This window comes from Callionymus lyra, chromosome 19 (assembly GCF_982586985.1).
Source record: "Callionymus lyra chromosome 19, fCalLyr1.hap1.1, whole genome shotgun sequence".
NCBI lineage: Eukaryota > Metazoa > Chordata > Actinopteri > Syngnathiformes > Callionymidae > Callionymus > Callionymus lyra.
In genome coordinates this window covers 3650543-3675785 of record NC_141836.1, presented here as the reverse complement: position 1 = coordinate 3675785, position 25243 = coordinate 3650543, and the positions used below count along the sequence as shown (strand labels likewise).

Genomic DNA, 25243 nt, shown 5'->3' with positions numbered 1-25243 from the left:
GTCAGCTGACGTTATTTAGTCAGGTTATCGCACTTGTCATAAACGAATGCGCACAGATGCCCATAAACCTCACGTCCAGTTGAAAGTTCAAGTCCAATAAAAGGGAAATCTCGCATGAATTTAAAAGACGATGGTCTTTAAACATGTGAGATTCCTGTTTATCTTTTACAAGCACATGACTAGTTTCATCACAGGGCCTTTAGTTCTTTGTAGAATAAAAAATCCCTCACTAACTACCGACCACTGCGTGAAAGGAAATGTATTTACCAGTGTTTTTCTCCTTTAGTGTCACATGTTTTTTTTAAACAAGGTTGAACGACAGCTTTATTTTTTTCTCTCTTGTTTTGTGTTTGGTGTTGCTATATAGGAGGAGGTGTGATGAGTTCCTGTCAAGTTTTGTGTAAAGGAACCAGTTTAAGTGGAACAATAGAACCAACACCAAAGTAAATTATTGTATAATGATTTACAAAGAATGATGTGAGCTGGTATTTCCTCAACGTGCAAACTGAACCAAAACTTGAAGAATGTAGTTTAAAGGACATTTTTTGTGACTCATGAATCAGCTGAGGTTGTAGATTTATATAATTAAGTTTCTGTCCAAAGTTAAAACAGTGTGGGTTGTTTAAAACATGTGAGAGTAAGTAAAAAGAATGAACCGTAAAACCCGAATCACTGAAGAGGGAGTTCCAGTCAAAGTCCATCCTGACCCCATGAAGTCAGGTGTTGACGGCTCACTAATGTAATTATGCTCTTGTCCCGTGATCTTCACACTCCTTCATTAAGTGTTCAATTGAATTTGTACGTAACTTATCTTAAATGGATACTTTTCTTAAATGTATACTTGAATGTTGTTGGGGTTTTTTTTTGGTTTCCGTGTCAAGATTGTAATTTCTGACCAGGGACAAGTGCCTTATCCGAGTGTTGATCAACACGATTATGCCAGTTAGATGAAGTTCTATAACACGATCCTTCAGATGTAGAAACGTCCACCGCTGCAGGCTCTGACGGGAAAGGGTTAAGTTCAGTTGCATCTGTAATCTGAATCCTTCACCTCTCGTACTCTCCTCACAATGGTACCAGGCCCCATCATCACCACCTTCATCGTCATGGTGATGATTGACGATGTTGACCTTCATCCTCACGTCCATTTTTTAGTCACACTTTAGTTTGCAAAAGTGTTTTTTTTCTTTAACTTGTGGAATGTGTTAAGCATTTATCCTCTGGTGTTTATGTTAACAGTCTCTTCTTCTTCTTCATGTCCCTCACAGACGCCGCTGCCCGAGGCCCTCAACTCTAAGGACACCATGAAGCAAGTGAGTGGACGGCGATGAGAACGGCACTTTAATGAGACGGTTAGATTCATCACAGCACATTCGCTGAGATGTCTGCGTCCAGCAGGTCACAGACGAGTGAGAGACGTTCGCCCACGAGCTCGTCCTCATTATTCCACCACCAACAATCACATGAAACACTTAACTGGGCTGAAGAGGCTCACAACAGCCAGACGTCGAGTGTCCTTCAAGGATTAGGCTGATTTTTTAGGATGCAGGAAACGACAATCTCTCAGTTTCCAACTTAAGAAAAACCTCGTTAATGTTGCCACGTTTATAAGACATCCGTTTTCTGAACTCAACTGTGGGAAAGACGTCCGTAATCTGATGCTGGATCAGCTCAGACGTCACTCTGACCACCAGGACGTAGACGGACCCGCTCAGGACTGCAACACAAATATTTTCTTAAACTCGGACTTCAAATTCTGAAGTTTATTCAGGGCCTGTCATTGGTCACGTCATACAGGACTGTGACTCAGAGTTCGAGTTGGGAGAGGCTGAGAACGCTGGGAAAACTATTGGAAAGAGATGGATGAAGGTTGTTGGATCCTGCTCCGAATAAACCATTGATTCAATTTTGACTGTCAAAAGATATACATTTTCAATTTTAACTACAGATAAAGTCAGAATAAGTTCAATCCTAAAACGAGGAGATTTTGAAAAAAATTAAGCTTCAAAACTAAATAAATATTTTTTTCAATTTTGATTCTGTAAATACATACACTTTGAAACATTATTTGTGTTATTCTAACAGGGCAGGACATGGGACACCTCTGGACTAATCTAGCTTCATATTATTGGATTTGAGGGACAAGAAAACGATGGAAAAGGGTCAGAATTATATAAAATAATGACAAAATCTAAAATGGAAAATGAAACAAAACTAAATACATGAAGCAGTTTATCTAACTTGGTGGTTCTAGACAGTCATTTGACCACTTCTGAAGTCGCCTGACCATGAGCTGGAACCTCTCGGGTCGCAGAGGTTAAACTGCTCGACTCCTTCACGGATGGAAGAAAACATACCATGTGTGTAGAAGTCGTTGCCGCCGAGGAAAAGATTGACCAGAACACAAGGTCGCGAGCGTCTCATGGAATCACGAGACCCGCGACGGACGACTGCAAATGTTTTAAGCGAGTGGGAAAGACGGCGCAGGTCCAGGACAGATTAGTTTGGTTACATAAGACTTCTGCATCAGTGGTCGGTTTGAAGGGGGAGGCGGGGCGGGTCCGGGTCGGTCCCTGTGAGGAGGAAACAAAGGAAATAGCTGAAGGGGGTCAGACAGGAACGATTGCTGGGTTGAAAACTACCACTTATGGACGGTGGTCTTCACACGGTTTCACTTCCCTGTTGGACTCAAAGTCCAATTGCTGCAACATTTATCACATATTATCACGTAAACATATTTATTTTGAAAACAAGATTTGATAGATCTGTTCTGTTCTATTAATCTTTGTATCATTTGTCTTTGTTGTTTTTCTTTGATCTATGTTCTTTATCTTTAGACTTAGATTGTATCATCTTGTTCTTTCTCTTTATTTCTCTTTGTTCTTGTTCTGATTTTATTTTGATTATTTTTTATGAAAAATTGCTGTATTTGCCGTGGATAATTTGGAAAAAAGAAAAAATCCTGAGGGATCAATAAAGTTCTACCAAACCTAACCTAAGATTTAAAAAGCAAAAGAAATGAAATAAATTAAAGTATAAAACTTATAAAAAGTTCTGAAAATGATAAATTAGTTGAAAACCTTAAAGAGACTTTTTTAAGTTGTCATTTTGGGATGAAAAAAGTTTGTTTTTTTAATGTTTTATTCAAAGTGGTCCAATTAAATGTCAGCGTAAAGTGCTGTCAATAACATTTTTTTCTGTGACTCAGTTCCTGTCAGATCGAGTGCTGAAGGCGGCGCGCTCGCTCTACAGTGTGATGATCGAGAGGACCCCGGGTCTGATCCGAGACCAGAAATATCACCTGAAGACGTACAGGTGCCACAACAGCCGAGATGAATTGACCTTATCAGAGACGTCTACAGATGTTAATCGGTGCGTGTCTGTGTGTGTCAGACAGTGCTGCTCTGGTAAAGAGCTGGTCGACTGGATGATGAAACAACACGAAGGGCTTCAGTCCAGGGGGCCGGCTGTGGGAATATGGCAGGTCCTGGTCGACGAGGGGATCCTGGTCCACGGTACAGAACACATTGTTACGACTGATGAACTCTTTTCAAAACATCTTTAACTGCTGAAGATCTTTCAACACTTGTCTATCAAAAGATCAAAAATGTGGTGTGTTCGTGTTTCCAGTCAAACAGGAGCTGAACTTCCAGGACAAGGACACTCAGTTCTACCGCTTTCACGTGGCAGCCTTGGTGGCGAAGCAGAAGGCGAGCGACGGCGAGGACGACCTCCAGGAGGCGCTGGCGCTGCTGTGCCAGCTCGGTCCAGACGCACTGCTGACCATGATCCTGCGGAAAAGGTCTGAATTATTCTGTCTTAGACCGAACTGTCGTTGATTTCTGAGTAAAACTGATGATGAGTTTTGTGTTTGTAGCCCCAGTCAGAGGAGCGTGGAGGACCTGGAGGTGATCTACGAGGAGCTGCTGCACATCAAGGCCGCCGCTCACCTGTCCTCCTCTGTGAGTGTCTTGACCTCCAGTCTGGAGCATCAAAACATTCAAACCAAATAGCATTGTAAGTCTTTTTTTTCTCTCCTTTCGTCCTCAGGTGCGCAAAGAACTAGCATCAGTGCTGCTGTTTGAGTCGCACGCTAAAGCTGGAACTGTCTGTGAGTGACACGGATGCAAATGATAAAAAAGTGATAAACACACACGGCCAACATCATCACTCAGACATAAAATGTTAATTCTATACGAATATGAAATATTAAAACTCTTGTGTTCCCGCTGCAGTGTTCAGTCAGGGAGACAAGGGAACCTCCTGGTACATCATCTGGAAGGGATCAGTCAACGTCATCACACATGGGAAGGTGAGCAGCAACGTTGTGCGTTCGACGAGACGTTGTCAGACACGCCGTCTCCTCGTAGGGTCTGGTCACGACACTGCACGAGGGCGAGGACTTTGGTCAGCTGGCGCTGCTGAACGACGCCCCGCGAGCCGCCACCATCATCCTGAGGGAAGACAACTGTCACTTCCTGCGGGTGGACAAGGAAGACTTCATCAGAATCCTCAAGGTTTGTAAGCTCGTCTTTAAAAGGCCGTATTTCATCTCAACAAACTCCTTAAAAGCATCCGTATCATTGTTGATATTCAGATTATCTTAAACACTGGTGTCTTAATGGGTCACATGAACATCCACTGACCTTTGACACGCATGCACTAGACCCTGAATAGTCCTCATGCCAGTGTTTTTGTGATTTCAGGATGTGGAAGCGAACACTGTGCGTCTGGAGGAACACGGGAAAACCGTGCTGGTTCTGGAGAAAAGCGTCAACTCGGCAGAACCGGGAGGAAGCGGCAGCAAGTGAGTCACTTCACCGGCACATCCTGTGTTTTCGAAGACGCAGCAGTAACATCAGAACAGTTGTTTCTTTAATGATATACTTTAATAGGTTCTTCTTAAATCATTAAAAATCAAGGCTTTAAAGTCCTGAAATATAAGATCTTTGGCACTAAAATGTCTTCAATCTTTTTAAATGATAAAAAATGTATTTATTTATTATCAAATATCTGGTAAAATATATTTATTTATTAAAACAAAATAATGAACAGATTAATTTAACTACTTCCTAAAGAGACGTTTTTAATGACATGAGATGTTTAAATTGAATGAGAATCGTCTGTTTGAGCAACATTTTCTTTCAAGGATTAAATCAGTTTGTTTTGTGCAAGAAACATATTAGAATCATTCTTGGTGCAATTCATTGATTTCATTTGTTTATTAATTATACAATTTTGGTTAAATGTCAAGTTGCTTTTAAATGTTATTAAACGGTTTTGAATTCAACTCGCCATGAGTTGTAAGAACCGGGCCTTAGTAATCACCTGGTCTACAGGTACACGGTGATGTCGGGGACCCCGGAGAAGATCCTGGAACACCTGCTGGAGACGGTGAAGTTTGACTCGAACGGGAACGACTCGATGGGTGAGCAGCAGACGCTGACGTCTTCAGAACCACCGGTGGACCTCGATCTGATCCGATCTGATCCGGTGCGTTTGTGTTGCAGACGCCAGCGTGAGCGACTTTCTTCTCACCCACCGAGTGTTCATGCCGTCCGGCCAGCTGTGTCCGGCGCTGATGCAACAATATCCCAGAAACCCATGCGTTTGTCGCACTAGAGTGACGTCATGTCTCCTTGACTTAATGTTCCACCTACTGGGCCGAGCCGCGCGAGGGGTCCGAGTCGGAGAGGTCCGCCTACGTGGTGAGCGCCAAACAGAAGGTGGTGAAGCTGGTCAGCCAGTGGGTGGCGCTGTACGGGTTGCTGCTGAAAGAAGACCCGGTTGCCTCGGACTTCCTGGACGTACGTTGTCGTTTTTGTTTCATTCTTTTTGGGAGAATCGAAGAGTATTGGCAGCACTTTCTGTCGCCATGGCAACAACAGAAGCTGAAGAAGGAGGTGACGGCCGACCTGCGTCTGACCAACGTCCTGAAGGAACATCTAAGAGATCGACGCAGAAACCGAGTGTAAATACTTTTTCTTCTTCTTTTTCCCGCTTTGATCCGAGCAACACTAACTCATTGTGTTTCTACAGGTCGGAGAACGGATACCAGTCACTGGGCAGAGTAACTCACTCACTCACTGCAACATGAACTTTCAAGTTTCAATACTTGCTGAGTCACCGTGTCGCTCTTCTTCTGCAGAATCAGCCGTTCGACTGGTTTGTTAATTGTGACGAGTCAGCGGCGCGGCTCCAGCCAATCAGAGCGCGGGACAAAGGTGAGGCCCATAATTATGAAGCTGGTTTTGTTTCTTAATTATTCAGTCACAGAAAATGATTTCAATCCAAATAAAACGTCGAAAATCATTTTGTTCCAAATAAACATTTGCTTCAATCAATTAAACAGTTTGAATCAAAAGGAAAATGTTCCAAAACTTTTTTTAATGTATTAGTGTTATTTTTCATTGAGGTATCTGTTTTGATTTAAAATAAATAAATAAATAAACTAAAGAGATCCATATTGCTTCATTAAAAAAAAAGAAAATAGAGGTTTAAAGAAATTGTAATAAAAGAAAGTTAAACACTTTCTGTCACCAGTTTTGTACGAAGTCTTCCGTCCGGACCACAAAGCCCTGACTCTGATGTTGCCCGTGAACGCGACAGTACAGGAAGTGATGTCGTCCATCGGGAAGGCCAGCGGCGACCACGTTCTGGTCAGGATGAACTCTGCAGGAGGTGACTCGTTCAACATTCGATTTGTCGCCTGTCAAACTGACGTGTTGGTCACACAGAGCGCGCTCAGTTGAAGCTGGACGCCGGCGCCGTCTTCACCGCCCTCGGTCTCAACGAGAGACTCTTCGTCTGCACCAGTGGACAAGTTGACCTCCTGGTGACCCCTCGTCTCTGTGGTTTGTGTTTTTTTATTTTCCTGTTTTCTCTGACCCCGATGTGTGGTGGGTCTGCAGACCCCACTCAGGGAGCAGCAGGGGCCGGACCAGGGAACCGCAGAAGTCCTGGAACAGATGAGCTCCAAAGACGTGGCCAGTGAGCTCACCAACTATGACTGGGAGCTTTTCAGTGCCATGCATGAGGTCACTAGTCTCAGCCGTCGCACACTTGAACATTTGAGTCATGTATTTATAATCTGAATAAAACTCTGTCATTGTCAGTATTGTAAACACTAAACAGGATTTTTGTGGTGATGGAATTGTAGAATCAAGATTATTGAATAAAATAAGCAACATTACATTAAAGTAGGCATTAATTAATCCATTAAATTAGATTTTACAGCAACTCTCTTCCTTCCAAACATACTTTTCTGTTTTTGCTGACTCATGATCTGGCTCAGGTGGAGCTGATCATCTACGTGTTCGGGCGCCACAAGTTCCCCGGAGCCACGACGGCCAACCTGGAGCGTCTGGTGCGCCGCTTCAACGAGGTCCAGTTCTGGGTGGTGAGCGAGCTGTGCCTGTGCGAGGACCTGGTGAAGCGGGCGCTGCTGCTGAAGAAGTTCATCAAGATGGCCGCCGTGTGAGTCGTCGTCGCTCGCGCAGACGCCGCCGACGGCGATCCTCGCTTGAAAGAAACCTCTCTCGTGTGAACGCAGGATGAAGGAGCAGAAAAACCTCAACTCTTTCTTCGCCGTGATGTTCGGACTGAGCAACAGCGCCGTGCAGAGACTCCACAAGACCTGGGAGGTGAGACCGCCAGCGTCCGTCGGTCCAGGTTCAGATGATGACGTGTTTGTGCTTCCAGAGGATTCCCAGCAAGACCAAGAGGATCTACTGCTCGTACGAGCGGCTGCTGGTGAGTCTGTCGTCTCCATTCTCTCCCTGAACATTCATCTAAATGTGTCGCTGTGGTAGAATCCAACCAGAAACCACCGAGCGTACAGACTGGCCGTGTCCAAACTCAGTCCTCCTTACATCCCCTTCATGCCGCTGCTGCTCAAAGGTACAACTTTCTTTTCCTTCTCGGTCATCAACGCCTGATGGTCTCACTCTTGGACTCTTCCCTCAGACATGACGTTCATCCACGAGGGGAACCAGAACTGCGTGGACAAGCTGGTCAACTTTGAGAAGATGGTGAGAAACACGTCCCATAGAAAGTGAGTGGAGATGATTCTGAAGAACTTCCTCTGCCGGCAGCGTATGATCGCCAGGACGGTGAAGGTGGTCCGAGGTTGTCGGAGTCAACCGTACGGTGAGTTCCGTCACTGACTTCTTGCATCAAGCGAGTCTGGTGGATCGTTCCGTTCTTCTCCTTCAGTCCCGTCGTCGCCACAGCGAGGACTCGCAGACCGGATGTTTCTGGAAGGAGCTGCGACTCGGATTTCAACGTGTAAGTCAAAAACATCAGTGATCTCATGAACGTTATTTAGCTCCCTCTGCTGGTGGAAGGAGGTAGTGCTATATTGATCAATACTTTAAACTGAAAATGTTCAAACACGTAAATGAGTTGATGACGAAAGATAGAAAAAACGGTCTAAGAAGTTCTGTGTCACTGTCTCAGACTCTGAGAACATCCTTCCTCTTCGTTCCCCCGCCAACATCCGGCACTACATCCAGAACCTGCGGGTGGTGGACCACCAGCGGAGGCTGACGCAGCTCTCCAGAACCCTGGAGCGGTAGAACTCATCCAGCAGCCGAAGTATGTATCACTCCAGTCAGACCTGAGAGGGTTTTAGTGTTTGAAGGTTTCGGAGAGAAGCTGTGGAACAACAGTCATGACCTCTGACCTACACCCAAAATTGAGCACGCACTGCAGCACTTAACTACACCTAATGTTCATGTCCATCTGTACAGAAAAAAGTTATTATCAATGATCTAGTTTGTTAAACTGTTGTCTTACTCTCAGCGTAGTTTACATTGTATTTCAAATCCTCACGGGCTGAAGTTCCACGAAGCTAAAGGCTAACGACAGTTAGCGCGGCTGAAATAATCTAATTTAAACATCACTCGACATTTTTTCGTCACTTCCGCTGTTTTGTTCACTTATGTAATTTAATGACGGACTCGTTTGTACACGCACTTTCTTATGTTTTATAAAATAAATTATTTTCTCAGTATTTTTTTTTCCCCCCAAGGCTTTAACTGTAATCGTCACATTTTTAAAATGTTTTAACATAAAAACATCGGCCACAAAACTCGTAAAAAGGGAAATTTTATTTCAAATGACACAATAGAGACAAACGTTCTCCCCAATATGGGGCGACAATGTTCACAACGATCAGCAATTTAACACGTTCCCACCAAGTCCAGGACGGGAAGAACCTTTTAAATAAAGATTTGAGAGATACGACCTGAACCGTGGCGGGAAGACGTTGGACTCAACAGCGCGAGGTTTTTCTCGGACACACAATCCTGACACTTTAAATAAGAAGACGTGTTGCAGCGTGACGGAGCCAGAAGAAACCAAAAGTGATGTGAATGTAAATATTGCACTTCCAGAGCGGGCGTGGCCCAGGAGACCCTCCCGCTCCGGAGTTAACGAAAGCGAAAATAAAAAAGTTTCAACACACATTCATAAATATAACACACACACATGCGCACACACACACACTCATGAATGTACAATCAGAGGTGAAGTCGGAGCCGCTGTCACACACACACGGACGGTTGATTGTCAGAATTCCAGCTTCCACGTTCTGGTTCCTTTTGAAGGTCACATGACACAGAACCGTCTCAGCGTCAATCCAGAACCTCAGAAACGTTTCTTTGATTCTAAATCATCATAAAATGAATAAATAAATACAGAACGATTCTATTTTTCCACATATCGGAATAAAAACTTTCTCTGGTGCGGAGGAAGATTTTCAAATGCTTGAGTGGATTCATGCAGTTGATTAAAAACAGGTCAATATTTCAAGTTACTATGTCTGACATCTTTCCGATCAGATCATTAGATTTAGTAAAAATAATTTTCTTTGACAAGATCATGCTCTCGCTGCAGAGGAGACCGACTTTTGTTAAGTAATTTGGTTATTCTGTTAAAATCCACTTGCCAATTTAAATTGGTGATTTAATAATCTGATGCCGATTTTAACCAGATTAAGATCCGGCGGCAGATAAAACCATCATCATCTCTCAGTTCAGGTTCATTTGAACAAACTCGGTTAAAAACCATAAAGATAATGACAATAAATTGAGTTTTTATTTGAAACGATTTGAGGTTCTGAGTCGGCGCCTAATGACGGGTCAGTGTGACCCTGGTTGACCCTCCCCCTTCAGTGTGATGTCATCAGAACCCAAAGGAAGTCCATCAGTCCATTACAATATAAAATCAGTAGATTTCCTTCGAGTGCAAAAAAAAAAAGAGAAAGAAATGGAGAAACAACCCGCTTACCTGCAGGGGTGCTGGACCCGTGGAGCCCCTGCTCAGGTCTTGAATTAGAAAAATCACTAGTTGGGGTGCGGGTCACGTGATCACCTCTAGTCCGAGAGCCTTAGCACCAAACTTAACTTAAGTCTTTGGGTGGGACGTTGGGTCCGACCCGTCAGCTCTCCAACCACCGAGTCAAATTCCAGCACGAGTCTGGTTCTACATTGCAGTCGTTCAGCCCGTCTTTTTTGGTTCTGAAGATACATTTGCTAATCGAGTGGTTCTGCAGTGAGAAGGTTCAGTGCATGTGGTTCTGTTCATCCTGCAGTCCGGGTCGTCTCTGTGGTTCTGGGGAATCTTTGGTTGATTTGGTTCTCGGGTCCGGGGTCTCTTTGTTGTGTTGATCCACTACGCCTCCGAAGCGGCCTGAGGTTTGAGCTGAGCTTTCTCCATGGCGGTCCCGTACGGTAGCGACCGCTTAAAGAACCCGAGCTGTGGGGCGAGATCATCGTCAAGTTGTGGGTCTGAAACCCGGATGTGATGCTGGGCTACATTTCCAACTCTTGTGGTGGCGAGAAATGCAACTTGATTACTATATTGATACGACGATGTATCGCAATATTTATTATTTACATTAAACTACACTGTACTGTATAAAACTGTACTTTAATAGTTTGCATTTCAATAAAGTGTGTGTGTGTGTTTTTAATATACAAATAGCATCCAAATATTTATTGTTGTGTTGCAATTAAACTTCCGGCCACTGGATGGCAGCAGTCATTACATCCTCCGCAGTTAAAGGATCAATAAAATACTGCGAGATCCTGACTGAGGACGAGAGGATACAGTGACTCCAGCAGCTTTTAAAGCTGATGTTTGGACATATTTTGGTTTGAAGAACAAATGAAAGCAGTTTCGACTTCGTCAAGAGTCATGTGGTCTGTAAATACTACAACACCAGAGTCAAGTACTGGACAATACTACACATATATACTTGTTACTACACTATCACAATACCAGAGTCAAGTACTGGACAATACTACACGTATATCCTTGTTACTACAGTGTCACAAGAAATCATATTTGAAATGAAATTCCCTTCAGTGCATCTTCTTAGTTGACTCACCTTGTACAGGACGTAGATGAGCAGCGCCAGCAGCAGGAGACCGGCCAGGATGGCCAGAATGATGATCCACAGCGGGACAGAGTTCTCCGTGTCGGGTTTGTTCCACACCACCGGGGTCACGACCTGGACACCAGACGACAGTTCTTTGAATCATCTTCCTCCCATTAACCAGCAACAACCTTAAGTCTACCTTCTTCTCTCCGTTGGCGGCGTGTCTGGGCGGGATGAGGTACGGCATCTTCTTCACGCTGTAATGAGCCGAACACTCCAGGACATAGTTCTTATACGCCCTCTGGAGGAGAGAGTGGAAACTACAGTCAGGGGCAGTTCACTGTTGCGACACCAGAGGGAGATAGAGAGCTGCGACAGTTCAAGATTCTAAAAGTCTGAACAAACCTCCATGAACGTCTCCGCCCAGATCCTGGATCGGACTTTGAGGATGGCCGTGGACCCCTTTTCCAGAAGACCCACGTTACACTGCAGCGTCCAGCAGTCCACGCTGCCGCACGACTGAGGACAGAAGAGACGCGTCAGCTTCTCGTCACACGGACTCGTTCATCAAGACTCCTCACCAGGTTGGTCATGTGGGGCCACTGACCACTGCGGGTCTCTCGCCTCTCTCTGTGCTCTGCGGTCTTCAGGGCCAGGTGTGGAGACTCAGTGGATGTACGCTGGATCTAAAAACAAAGTGTCAGAGCTCTTCTGTTGCCATGGAGACGAGATCTGAACTTACCTTCAGTTGCAGGTGGTTGAGGTTCTGGTCGGCGGTGCAGTTGACCGGACCCTCCGTGGAGAACTCCAGCAGGTACAGCAGGTTGAGGCCCTGGACTCTGAGCGGGCAGTACAGCTCCAGGCGGGTGCTGCTGATCCTGCTCGGCCCGTTATTGACCAGCTGACGGCACAACAGAACCTCATCAGAACCTCTGGTCAAGTGAGCGCCTCAGCGTCAGACGTACCTCGTAGATGTGCTCCACCGCTGGACCGACCTCCTGCTCCGACACGAAACTCCGGCTCGACTTCCAGTTCGTCGGTGGGAAAAAGACTTTGTCAGGACGTGAGACCCTGTGAGGAGAGAGACGGGGTGAGCGAGGGGGTGAGACAGGAGGGAGGAGTGGGTGAGGACTGACCCCTGAAGGATGACGTCGGCGTGGACCACCACCTCCATCTTGTAGGTGGAGACCTCGCTGTGAGAGTTGTTTTCGTTCTTGCTGCGGATCTGAAGCTCGAACTGGACCGTCCTGTGCAAGTCCCGGAGCCGCGGCACCGTGAACCGGAGCCCCGCCCACAACTGGAAGAGGGTCACATGTCAAAGGTTTGCTCGGGGGGGGGGTTCCCCAAGAAAACGCCGCATCGGAGCTCACGCTTGTTCCGGACTTCATGGGGTTCCCCAGGTCGCAGCTGAGGAAGCGGGTCTGGTTCTCGGACTCGTAGCTGCAGGTGAGCTGAGCCAGACTCTGCAATCAGAACCAAGGATCAGTGCCTGCGAGTGACCGCCGACCCGTGAGGTCACCGTGACTCCGCCCACCTCGTTGTTGCGCGCGATGCCGCTGTAGTCGGCCTCCGGCGGCAGAACCACGTACAGCTCCGACTCGTAGGCGCCGCCCTCGCCCTCGTTCCTGGCGTTGAAGGTGAGGGTGAGCGAGTTCTCGTCGCCCAGGTAGACTTCCTTCCTGTCCCTGTGGACCAGAGGTCAGAGGTCAGGCGGCTGATAACGATTCACAGCCCGGAGAGGACGAAGACGGTACTGACCCGTGGACGGAGAGCTTCAGGTCGGGAACACAGATGTTGTCCTCGCCACAGTCCAGCAGGATCTGAGCCTGTCAAAAACAATGAAGATACGATGACCTCTGACCCCACAGCAGAAACTGACTGAAAGAAAAACTGGCAAATAAAATGTGTTTACTGCGTCACACACAAGTGCAGCCGTTACACATGTTTCCTGTTTAAGGTTGCGTGTGTGTAGGGAGGGGGGGGTGAGGATGAGAGGGGAGTGTCCGAGGAGATCCCTCTTCTCAAGATCCCTCTCCCCAAGAGTGCTGCCACATCAGAGAGTCTAGCGGCGAAACCCCCTAATTTCCCGGCACGCCAGCGGCGGAGCTACAGGACACCTGCGAGGGTTCAAGTGGGGAGGGGGCGTGCGACGCTGCCACGGGGATAATAAGTGGACGGAGATGATGAGAGACGACCACGGCTTGTTATTAAACTTCACAGCGTCTCATTACAGCGACCTCAGCCTCTGAGGCTGTGACATCATCAGTGACATCACCAGTGGAGACACACTCTCGGTTTCACTGAAGCCCAAACTGCAGATTTACACCAGTTTGTCGTCGTCTGTTTTTTACGGTTCGGTCGTCGCCTTCTGCCGTACCTTCTGCTCCTCCGCGCCCGTGGTCTGGTAGTTGAGGACGGGTCTCAGACCCAGACGGTCCGTCGCCGCTCCAGGGTCCAGGCTGAAGTTCAGAGACACAAAGATGGCCGACAGCTTGTCCCGGAACTCCTTCTCGTCCTGCAGGTCGACGACAGAGGGTGTTGACATACTGGATAAAACTAGTTTTATTTTTTATTTTTGTTTATTTCTTAAGAAATCATTGTGTTTTTAAACATTTAAATGAAATATTCAAACATAAAACAAGATGTAAAGCTCAAATATAAAGAGTCATGCAACAGTAAACCTCCTCGTACCCTCAGATAGATCCTGCTGTGGTTACACACTCGCTCGCCGTGGCGCACACGCATGCTTCGCTGCAGCAAAGGCTGCTGGGAGTCCAGGAAGAGCGCCCGCCTCACTGCCCCCTTCTGCTTCTGTTTGTGACTGTCCAGCTGGATGTCCACCTGGAAGTCTGACACACACACACCCACACACACTTGTTTATTTATGAAATAACCGTCCTATTGAAAATACTAAATAACAAACTCATTCATCGAATGAACGAAAGACTAATTATTTATTGAATCGTCTACTCGTCTTTATTTCCAAATCCTTTTAAATCTTATTTATCTACGTTTGAATAAACACGATTAATCAAAAACCGCAGTAGAAGTGGCTCCTTTGACTCGAGAGCGTCGGTTGTAAACTCTCACTCGGTGATCTAAAGAGTTTGAGTGAATAAATATTTCAGGTTTGTTTTCTTCATCTCTTAACGTTCTCCCTCCTGCGTGTTTAGATTCGGCAGCGAACGTCTCGGAGCTTCAGACGAGGAGGATTTAAGGTCGTTTCCTCGACGCTAACAGAGTGCAGATGTGGAAAGTTGGCTCACCGAGCACGTCAGGGAGGAACTTCCCGTCGGCGGAGACACAGAAACTCAGGTTGACGCTGTTGAGAGAGAGAGAGAGAGTCAGGTGACCACTGGATGCAGGTAGATGCGTGTCACACGCGTGTGTCGAGATGTGAAGCTATAGAGGATCAGTGATGTAGATGGATTAACACACCTCAAAATACATATTTTAATTCAATTTGTTGATTAATTTGGACTAGAATGATCTATTTTAGCATGAGCTAAATTCCTAAATCATAATGACAAGTCCCTTTAAAATGTAGCCATTAGTATACCATTGCAATGTAAGGTGTAATTCTTGTTCTGTCCACAAGAGGGAAGGCTTTTTGTTTACTTTGCAAAAGCAACATTTTTGCTAAATTACAAGCCGTCCACCCAAACAATGTTCTTGAGAAGAGGAGGGGCCCTGAGGAGGAAACTTTCACCGACTGGACGAGCCGTGACTCCAACACAGACGTGAGCAGAAAAAAAAGGAGAAGAAATCTCCACCCAACACTCCAAAAGTTCTTTTTTGAGAGCAAAAGTTGGAGAAAAAGTTGAGCTCACAGGAGTCGACGTGTCCTGATGTTTGCCAGCTGTGTTCCACCAGCAAACAATATCTCATTCAAAGAAACATCGGGGTCCCGCCTCCCCCCCCGACACTCCCCCTTCCATCACCGCGCTGCGTAATCAGGACACACAAGAGCCCTTCATGGAGCGGAGGCGGGGCTTGTCCCCCGGCCCCGAGTCTGTTTCCTGTCTGAACACTGAGCACTTTTCAGAGGAAACAACAATGCAGCGTTTCTGGAGTCGCTGCTGACCTGTCCGGCATTGTCCCTTCTCTCTCTCACACACACACACTCTCTCAAACACACACACACATCGAGGAAGACGCTCACCAGGAAACCGGGACGCTGGAGTTCCCACTGCTGACCAGGCAGTTCTTCTCCTCGGGGTTGATCATGGTCGGGTAGATGCTCAGAGAGACGCTGGCGTTGACGATGGGCCGCGACCTGTCGTCACACAACCCGTCAGAGGTTATTAAAAAATCCTGGCACAGCTGTGTTCCTCGACTGATCGCATGACGCCGGGTCAGAGGTCACACGGGTCAAGAGAGGCTCCACTGTGTCTCCGGCGCTTGAACACACCTGTAGAGAAGAGCCTTGTTGACGCCGAATGCACCGACGATCAGATCTGAGGAGACCAACGACAACACATGAGTTAAACTACAATAACAAAACCAAAGCAGTACAAGTCTGACTAAAATCAGTACTGAAAAAAAACAAGGGAAAGTTCTGTTGCAGTACTTTTTCATGCGGCCTGTGGGCCATTTGTGGCCCGTGACATGATTTTTAGTGGCCTGCCAAGTTTGACCAAAGAACGTCAGATGGTTAAGGAATAAATATCAACACAATAATACAGCCTTGATTATGTAGTTCAGAGAGAACTCATTTCTAGAATAAAACACGTAGAATTAGATGAACTTTTCAACGTGAAAGCACATGTAAATCCATAAAACATTAAACAACAAAACATGTATTCAAGACATTCCGATGAAAGTGGCCCAGTTTCTACAAGAGTTGACCTCTGAACTACACGATCTTTACTCCTCACCGGGGTATCCGTTCATGTCCAGGTCTTGACCTCCTCGGAGCGAGAACCCGAAGCTGGCCGGGATGGAACTCGTGGCCCACTGACCCTCGATCACCTGGGACGGTTTGTCCGCCAGCCCGGTCGCGCGTCCGTTGTAGATGTAGACGAGGCCTCGCTGGTCTTCGCCGCCAAACGGGCAGCTGATGGCCACGTCTGTCGTTTTGAAAAACATCCTCAGGTGTAAAAAAAAAGTTTCTTCAAAAACTCAACAACAAGCCGATCTGTTACCATTGAAGCCGTCCAGGTTCAAGTCTCCCAGCGGCGCGATGGTGCTGCCGAACCTGCCGAACACCTGGGTGCCGGTCAGGTGGGTCGGGCTCAGCTCCAGGTTCAAAGGTCCATTCTGAAGGTACACATAGACCCGCCCTATTTCCTCCAACCGCCCGTCAGAGGTCCGCATCATGAACATGGGCGCCCCCACCAGGAGGTCGGTCAAACTGCGGACAGATGTGTATCAGTTTGAGGACGGAGGTGAATCATTGAAACCAGGGGTGTCCAAACAAATCTATTGAAGTGAAAATGAGTGGAGGCCTAATATTGACATCAAACCAAGCTCCTATATCTTCAAACTGTTCAACAAAACGTTGGGAATTTTATTTATTTAGAAATGAGCATCAACACTAATCAAATGTATTTAAAAAAAATGCTAGAGTTGCATTTTCAAAAGCTCTTTATTTTGTTATCTGGTTGGATAATGCAGTTGATAAGAGAGATCGTGGGATTCAAACTAAAAACTTGGATGGCGTCACTCACCCGTCACTGTTGACATCCGTGGTCGCCACGGCGTAGCCAAAATATGATCCCATCTGCAGACACGAGTCATCGTCAATGAATGAAGAGACGAAGAAGATCCACACCTCCGTGCCGACTCACCTGCTCTCCGGTGAAGTTCATCATCATCTTCAGATCCGTCCCGTTCAGAACCGACACCTGCGACCAGAAACACACGCTTCAGCTCTCTCGTATGAGAAGCTTCAGGAATTCTTTGAAAAACATTCCCAGCTGTGACGGCCCCGACTGGATCCTAAATGTCCCGGAACAAGAGACGCTATTAGGGATTCTTACCAGGCCGTAAAGCATGAGTCCTTTTGGAACGCCGGCCACGAAGTCTGAGAGGAGCAGATAGAGATTGAGAGACAGGTCAGCGGGAGGACGACGCTGCAGAGTTCGAGACAGAGTTTTAAATCGCCATAAATCTCCCCCTAGAACGTCTCTGCGGTTCCCATGGCAATCATTGAGGAATAAAGTGAGTTCTCTCAGATTATGACTTGATAATAAATCATGTTTGCAATAATGACGACTCTGCATCAGAACTGCCGTTACTATGGTTACTGCACAATCGTGGCCAGCTGGAACGGTTGCTGGTTTGGAAGATCAGTGAACTCACCTTCAACCTGGTCCCCGCTGAACTCCCCTACAGCCACGGAGTACCCTGAGGAAACTCAAAGTCAAACACACCATCTAAGACTTGCAGATTTCATAGGATCTCCATACGTTACCTTGGTAACTGTCGTCATGCTCCGCCAGGACCTGCTTGGTCTGGATCAGTCCGTCCACCGACTGCATGAAGTACCCGGGGTAGAACGCTTGGATGATGTCCTCCTTCGCTGCAGCGATCAGCTGACCTGGAGTGAAGCATACATTGATGAAGAGATGTTCCTCACATAGAGTTCTTCAGAGTCTTACCCTGCCAGAAGAAGCTGCCTGGACCCCCCAGCACCACTTTGCCATCCTGAAATCAACCCCAGTTAGTCCAGAACCCCGACAAGAGCTCACGTTTGGGACGAAAAGAAAAGTTTACCGAGGTGAAGTCGGCGCTGAATCCTCCCTGACAGTATCCCTGACCAGACTCCTCGCTGATCTCTGCACAGACACGTCATCAAGACTTGAACCTCAAACCTCCCAGAGAACCACAGCACTCACCTGTGCGACAGGGAGCGTACTCCACAAACTTGGTGAAGTTCTGGACAGAGAGGTAGCACGTTCCGGTGGCGTCAGAGAGGGGGACGTCCTTCTCCGTCCTCCAGGCGTAGAGGGGGGCGCAGGCCTGCGAGAGGGGGGCGAGGGAAGGGGGTGATGAATGTGGTGGGAAATGTTTTTCCAGTTGCGACATCGCCACAGTGAACTCAGAAGGAGACCCTGGCCCGGGTCAGCGCTACATCTGGAGCAGAGCTCACGACGTAATCCGACCCGGGTCACGACCCCGCTATCATACCGACAACAGGCGGCGCGGCTCTGATGTCACGGCGAGCAGAAGATAAATCTCTACAGTGAGTCAGAGGGAGATGAAATGGAAAGAGAACCCGAGACGTCAGAACCAGACACTCACCAGGATGGTGTCGCCGTGGGAACGCACAGTCGCTCCAAACCACTGGTTGGACTTGAAGTCCACCTGATGCTCCGTGGCGTTGATCAGCACCGTGCGGTCACCTGGGGGAGACAAAAGAAACTCTGATGAGCGTCAAGTTTCCTCCTGGACGGAAACATCTGGACGGACAGAAGTCCAGTTGCTGATGTCATCATCGCGACTCAGTTCTGAGGCAGGGTTTGACCTTTGATGCCCGACCAGCTGGAGCCAGGCTGGTGACAGATGGTTCCGGCAGAACGGCTTCATCGGAGGAAAAACTAAAACTGAAAGTGTTCAGAAGTTTCCTTCACCGAGCGCTGGTGGCGGCTCGTCTTCCTCCTGGTTTCCGTGGTTACATGAGAAACACGCTCCACTCCGGCTCTGGATTTCCTTTGGCCTTGTTCAAACATGAACCCGGTCCAAAAACACTGGTTCTGTTCGAGAGGAAACTGAGGTGAGGCGGATTAGCTAAAGTAACAGAGCACCATGTTCTCGACTGAAGGGGGCGAGGCTGGGTCACATGACCAGCAAAGATGGCGACTAGAAATGTCTTCTGTAGTCTGATCCCAGATCTAAATGAGGCGTGTGCTTTTATTTTTTCCCATTTACTGATTTGAGAAGATGCGGTGCCAACATCAGCACACGTCATCCGTCGGCGGCCCCCGAGAGCTCAAATAGAACCGAAATAGAACGTCATGTGACCGGCGTGGATCACATGGAGACCTTGAACTGAGCCATTAGAGTGTGTGTCAGTGGGCCAGAAGACAAACGGTCAAGCTCACTCATCACATCAACGCTCCCAGAGGAACGCCAGGAAGACCCCCAGCTCTGGTTACTCCCCCCGCCCTCCCCTCGCGCCCGCCTCAGAGAGAGGCTCTTATCTCCATGGAAGGGGAAGTGGGTGGGAAGGGCCTCGGCCACTTTGACACGATTAGTTCTGGCTAATTAAGAGGGTCTTCTGCCGGGGGGGTCAGAGGTCAGACACAACTGGCCGCGGTGAACCTCTGACACCACTTTGTTACAGAGACGTCTCTCTCGTGAAAAGATCCCACATCTGAACACGTCTTTTTTTTTTTAACTTTACAAACCGTTTGGCGTTTGTGTTCCTCGAGGAAAAAGTCAGAAACATGTATTCTTTACTCCCGTTGTAAACCCTGCGAGCTGTTTTGAATCCACATCCATATCTGGCACTCGAGACGAAGAAGAATTACAACAGCGAGCGAGATCCAGCAGCTGTTTGGCAGGTCCCGGTGCAGATGTGCGTCCCCTGCGTGCTGCACAATCGCACGGCGCTCCAGATGTCGGGATCCAATCCCTAACAAGCTCCTTCAGAGTCCGAAGGACGCTCCGTGGTACCGGAGGGAGCGAGCGCTCGACGCGAGGTTTCCATGCTCGCGCCCATGACATCATCTCCAGTGGCCCCCCGCCAGCCCCGGCATGTGCAACACATTTAAAGTGCAAGTAAAGATTCCTGCAGCGTCGTTAAAGCAGCTTGTGAAACACCGAGTGGAATAATTCCTCCATTGTGCATTATGATCGAGGCTGGCTCGGCCGCACGTTTCCAGAGCCATTTTTTTTTTCTTCACTCCCTTTGTGCGTCGCCGTGTCAAAAACAAGAGGCCATTCATTAACCTCTCGCCGTCACCTGTCGCCACTACGTCTTTGTCTGTTGTTTGTTTCTGTTTCTTATCTGCCGGCTGCTCGCCCTCCGGAAGGAAGGATTCTCCCCCCGAAAAAATACATGATCTCATTCACGGACACAAACAGGGACAGCAGTGGAACAGCGACTGTACAGCATTTACAAATGAATCCTCTTCATCAATTAATTCTTGCCCCGAAGTAACCTCGGAGAGTCTAATTCAATCTACAGTCCGGAGTCCATGATTAGTACAGACTTGTAGATACCACAGTGACGGTAAAGCAAAATGCTATTAGAATTTATAATGTTTTATGAACCTTTGAATCAGTGGTGCCCATTCGTTAGGCATTCAATACTGCACAGGAAGAGAAATACACAGTCTTGTATCGATTATTACCGTCTAAAGGTTGCTTTATTTTGGAAAAAGGACTTGGAAGTCCTTATTGCTCAAGAGAAAACACAAAAAAACCCATCTTGTGCAAGTTTCTCCTGTCTTTGTGGCATTTAGCTTTTTAGCTTCTGCTACCAACGAGCTCAAAGTACAGACATGGATGATCTTTTTAAATGTGAATTTATGGACAAAGAAAGTGGGCACTGTTCGCGACAATTGTATCGACATACATTTCTCCCTGTAAGTCCAAAGAGGAACATCTGAAAATCAATATTGTTACGTAACATCGACCTCATGATGGATGGATCATGGAGGGAGGAGCCCACATGTAGCCTCGTCTCTACTCACACACAACCGATTCCTACCTTCCGTGTCGAACTCAATGGCGTGGCAGTCGGACCGGCCGAGGCTCCAGGGACAGTAGAAGACGGATCCTCCCTGCTGGACGCCGACTTGATTGGTCTGAGCCTTGGGAGCGCCGATCAAAACGCTGGCACTGCAGAGAGAACGTGAAGTTAGTGGATTGAGCTTCAACACAATGTCTCACAATGTCTCGAGGCTACAATGTCTCCACCATGTGTAGCCTCGACAGCGAGATATTGACATTTAAAACTCTGCAGTATTTGGTAGATCATAGTTATACTTGTTGTAGATTCACAGTGAATATATACTACAGGTATTTGTAAACAAACTACAAAAACACAATCGATTGTGAAAAGTTACAAGTCCTGGTTGTGTTGACAACCCAGTGTCTTTTGTTTTGTCGCCTTCTAACTGGAGGGAAACCAACCAAATATGGACTTTCTGGAAACACTGATCCTCAGACACGACGACCAGTGATGAGTTTGGTTATGAAGACGTTTACGAACGCTCCAGTTCCTACTACACTGGAACAAATAAGCCTTTTTAGGAGTTTTGGGTTGTGATTATGTTTAATGGCTCTTTGGCTCCTTATAAATGACTCCACTAATGCGTGAGAATACATTTAGTTTGCTGCTTTAAATGATCTTGTAAACCAAAACTCTCCACCAAACTCATTTGAGCCTCCGAGTCTGGCTCTCATTAAAGATCATTCCAGACCTCCCCTCCACTCGCGCTGCAGCACATCCAGCGACCTGACTCAGGGACCAAGCATTTTAACGGCCACGCCGGCGTTTTACATCATCGTGACAGCTGGAACATCGGCGTACCGGTGGATGACGCGCCGGAGCCGAGACCTGCTGGGGGGCAGAGTGGACTTGTTGTTTCCACAGCTGCAGGACCTCAGCAGAGTCTGGCGACCCACTATGAGACACTTGTAGGACGACGGACGACTCATCCGAGCTCCTCAGCCCTGACCTCACTCTCGCCGCCGACAAGAATCACGTCCTGCCGGTCTCTGATGTGGGTTAAGCAGCCGTAAGAGCAGACGGAGTCTCGGGGGGGGATCCAAACAGGAAGAGACCACCCTTCCTGCTACGAGCCGCAACAGTCGGCGTGTTGCCCTCGAGGGCTCGCAGAAGAGCAGGACCGTAAAGTTACAATCATCGTGATGTCATAAAGATTTTAACTCGCACGTAAACCTCTGCTAGGTAAAGACCCTATTTAGTAGGGCTTACGATACGTCTCACGATACAAGGAAAACAATACAATGTATTGTGACACTGTAATAATATTTGTAATATTGTCAAGTACTTGACTCTGGTGTTGCAGAATTTACAGACCACATGACTCTTGACGAAGTCGTAACTGCTTTTAATCGTTTTAAAACCAAGATATGTCCAAACATCAGCTTTAAAAGCTGCTAGAATTGACCGTATCCTCTCGTCCTCAGTCGTGGCCACGATCTTGCGGAATTTCATTGATCTTTTAGCTGTAGTGACTGCTGCCATCTAGTGTCCGAAAGTTGAATTGTTCACAAATATGAGCAAACAGTGTAAATACTTGCATGTAGAAGTCACCATTAGCAGAAAGTGAATGTATTAAAATCTACTCTTGAGGTCGATCACAGAAAGCGTTTCAAGGCCCAGTGTCTCCAGAATCCCCCGAAGAATTCACTGTGGAGCCACAAGATTGTCGTCTGTGGCTCGTCTTCCAGCCTCTTTCATTCAGCTTTCAATGCTGCCATGATCTTTTGTCCCTCAAACACAACAAGCACGTGTTATCTGATGGTTCCGACCATTAATTGTTTTCGCATGTCCCGCCCGTCGACACAAAGGGACCCGAGGATGGAGCTTCATTAGATGCTAACGCCGCCGGGGCCGGTCCAGATAAGGAGCCATTAGAGGCCGATTCTTCCGGGCCGACACATTTTGAGATGTTTCTAACCAAACAACGCCCGTTCTCAGATCTGCTTCTAATCTTCGACGACCGTCCGCAGCACAGCACGGGGCCCGGTTCTTGGTTCCACACCAACACGTGTGCTTCTGGAGCAGGGCGGAGTCGCACACATGTACATCTCTTCAAGTCTTCTGGCGAGACCGCGCAGCAGCTCAACAAACATCATCATGAAACACTTTTACATGGATATGACAGGAGCTTTGTAGCTCTTCTACTTCTCCCTCACACTCCAGTTTTTTCCTCCTCAAAGTTCTAATAAACCACGAAGAGAAAAAAATTGAATCCAACTGAAGAAACATCTGAATACAAACGTCAGCGTGACATCACAGGGAGGCTCGATTGCCTGGAGCCTGAAGGAAAAGTTCCTGTATTCAGATGTAAAACAGTCCGACGCCGTCAACCTCACGCCAAACATCTGCGGCTGTCGACCTTCAAACCACCCAGAGGACGATTAATTAAACTACTGCCAGTGATTTGGGGTTGCGGGTGCGAACCACAGGCGCTCACAGAAGCCGACGTACATCTCATCAGGACGTGGAGCGCCGCCACAGTGACGGGAAGAGCAGCCGTTTTATGTGACGCCGAGAACGAAGGAGGATGCTGCGAGTCGCTGACACGGCAGAACGGCCAGGAGCCAGGCTAATGCGCCTCATGATGAGGTTACGAGGGGTTGCAGTCGCGGGCCACATTCCGCCACAGACAGACTTTTTTTTTTTTTGCCCCCATTTCACATTTAATTGTCCTCCAGCTGCCGCTGATGTCACTGCAACACTATTGGAATCACGTGAAACCAGAACGAAGGAAAAACATTAGCAACTCTGGCAGGTTTGGAGTCCACGTGGAGCCCAGAGCTGCAGCAGGACATCCTCACGTGCCACACGCCTCCGGAGGTTCCTCGTCACAGGCTGGAAATAAAGTATGATGGTGATGGAAATAAGGATAAATTTAGGCAAGAGTTTTCATAAAGCAGCCCGACACTGAAAAGAGACCTGACCAAAGGATCGAGAAGGTCGAAAAAAGAGTCCTTCACAAGGAACTTAACCATCTTGAGTGGCAACCAGACATGGTGCTGAAGGAGATGAGATCGTGAGAGAGATTTGATGTCCTGGTAATGAGTGCAACAGGAAGTGTCTTGACATCTCGGTCCCGATCGCCGAGCCAGACAGAAGCTTGGTGATGGCTGCCATATGGACTCGCACACGCACATCTCTGATGAGAGAAGCAGTCGGGTCGACTTCTGTTGCTATGAATGGACTCTGGTTGCGGGGATGAACTTGACCGGGAGCCAAAGGGATCTCAGGAGGACCAGAAGTAAACAGCCGGGGCCACGTTTTCTTCTTGTCCTCGGAAGAACCCTCAGCGACAGGTGGACTCCGAGGGCCAAACAAGGGCAATAATAAAGCTCTTCTCTTCGGCGTCACGGGACCACAAACACGTTTTTATTCCCAGAGATCACATCAGCTCTTGATGTTCCACAGACACCGATAAGCACAGAAGGCGGACGTTGTCTGATGAAGCCGACGAGTCAATCCTCCCTCGGTGACGGTGGAAAGAATGGGAAATATTTTCGAGCAGGATTGTGAAAGAACAAAGTGACGAAGGAGCAGATGAGTTATGTTAGCGCCGATGCTAACGGATAAACTGCTGACAAGACCTCCAGTGGATGAGGAGCAGCAGCTGGTTCTTGGAGAACTTTCAAGCTACTTTAGAAAAAACAAGATTTGTGCTGCAGTTTGGGAATCTGATAACAAATAATGGCGCTCCCCCCCTCACCGCTGAAAACACAACCCACCTCTGTCAGATTCACACCTCCAGCGGGCCCTGGTCGTCCTCCTGGGAGGTTAAGTACCGTTGGTTCACACCTCTGCACAATGAGCCCGTCAGGGGGTCCAGTCCCCTCACCTCAGGATAGAGCCCTGGCTGTGCTCAATATAAAGGGGGAGGTGAAGCAGCTGTGGAAACACCCTCCTCCCCCCCCCCCTCACCCATAACCTACACGTCTGCAGACACCCCAAGAAGTTCATGAAAACTGTCATGTGACCTTTTAAACAATCCACCAGTCGCTGCTGGAGTTCTAGCAGATCCTCGGTGGAGAAAACGTTATGAATTCATCAGGACTGAACTAAATAAGAAATCATGAGGCGAGCCACATGCAGCCTTGTGACAGAAGAGTCAAAGACCTCAGTGTCAAACTAATTATGGCTCAAATATGAAAACAATTCTATTTTTATCCTGAAAACCAGAAGAT

At 47.5% G+C, this 25243-nt stretch overlaps 2 protein-coding genes across 4 annotated transcripts in view; one reads left to right on the top strand and one right to left on the bottom strand.

Annotated features, from left to right (window-relative positions):
- rapgef3 (Rap guanine nucleotide exchange factor (GEF) 3) overlaps positions 1-11533 on the top strand; it is a 16351-nt gene extending 4818 nt beyond the window's left edge. For 2 of the 3 annotated variants that reach the window (XM_087781711.1, XM_087781709.1), the window contains exons 4-29: positions 1269-1313; positions 3209-3315; positions 3394-3515; positions 3631-3802; positions 3878-3962; positions 4051-4111; positions 4236-4312; positions 4371-4517; positions 4707-4807; positions 5340-5428; positions 5511-5589; positions 5657-5807; positions 5889-5971; positions 6040-6070; positions 6149-6224; positions 6544-6681; positions 6738-6835; positions 6912-7037; positions 7295-7476; positions 7553-7643; positions 7702-7752; positions 7812-7899; positions 7966-8030; positions 8094-8148; positions 8215-8286; positions 8458-9013. In XM_087781711.1, the coding sequence (XP_087637837.1) occupies positions 1269-1313; positions 3209-3315; positions 3394-3515; positions 3631-3802; positions 3878-3962; positions 4051-4111; positions 4236-4312; positions 4371-4517; positions 4707-4807; positions 5340-5428; positions 5511-5589; positions 5657-5807; positions 5889-5971; positions 6040-6070; positions 6149-6224; positions 6544-6681; positions 6738-6835; positions 6912-7037; positions 7295-7476; positions 7553-7643; positions 7702-7752; positions 7812-7899; positions 7966-8030; positions 8094-8148; positions 8215-8286; positions 8458-8576 (2511 nt within the window). In that variant the 3' untranslated portion in view covers positions 8577-9013. Of the gene's footprint in view, positions 1-1268; positions 1314-3208; positions 3316-3393; positions 3516-3630; positions 3803-3877; positions 3963-4050; positions 4112-4235; positions 4313-4370; positions 4518-4706; positions 4808-5339; positions 5429-5510; positions 5590-5656; positions 5808-5888; positions 5972-6039; positions 6071-6148; positions 6225-6543; positions 6682-6737; positions 6836-6911; positions 7038-7294; positions 7477-7552; positions 7644-7701; positions 7753-7811; positions 7900-7965; positions 8031-8093; positions 8149-8214; positions 8287-8457; positions 9014-11401 lie in introns of those variants that run through there. The other variant, XM_087781710.1, reaches the window with a different exon arrangement.
- itga5 (integrin, alpha 5 (fibronectin receptor, alpha polypeptide)) overlaps positions 9093-25243 on the bottom strand; it is a 20601-nt gene continuing 4450 nt past the window's right edge. Inside the window, exons 2-29 of the mRNA XM_087781707.1 lie at positions 21042-21172; positions 18629-18729; positions 18223-18346; positions 18101-18162; positions 17986-18031; positions 17799-17924; positions 17687-17731; positions 17365-17408; positions 17173-17229; positions 17053-17105; positions 16528-16736; positions 16261-16452; positions 15795-15840; positions 15546-15659; positions 14650-14705; positions 14075-14232; positions 13761-13898; positions 13142-13209; positions 12918-13068; positions 12754-12846; positions 12520-12680; positions 12349-12454; positions 12126-12284; positions 11965-12069; positions 11789-11902; positions 11583-11684; positions 11393-11515; positions 9093-10758 (exon numbers count right to left, since the gene is read on the bottom strand). Coding sequence (XP_087637833.1) covers positions 10675-10758; positions 11393-11515; positions 11583-11684; positions 11789-11902; positions 11965-12069; positions 12126-12284; positions 12349-12454; positions 12520-12680; positions 12754-12846; positions 12918-13068; positions 13142-13209; positions 13761-13898; positions 14075-14232; positions 14650-14705; positions 15546-15659; positions 15795-15840; positions 16261-16452; positions 16528-16736; positions 17053-17105; positions 17173-17229; positions 17365-17408; positions 17687-17731; positions 17799-17924; positions 17986-18031; positions 18101-18162; positions 18223-18346; positions 18629-18729; positions 21042-21172 — 2968 coding nt within the window. The 3' untranslated portion in view covers positions 9093-10674. The remainder of the gene's footprint in view (positions 10759-11392; positions 11516-11582; positions 11685-11788; positions 11903-11964; positions 12070-12125; positions 12285-12348; positions 12455-12519; positions 12681-12753; positions 12847-12917; positions 13069-13141; positions 13210-13760; positions 13899-14074; positions 14233-14649; positions 14706-15545; positions 15660-15794; positions 15841-16260; positions 16453-16527; positions 16737-17052; positions 17106-17172; positions 17230-17364; positions 17409-17686; positions 17732-17798; positions 17925-17985; positions 18032-18100; positions 18163-18222; positions 18347-18628; positions 18730-21041; positions 21173-25243) is intronic.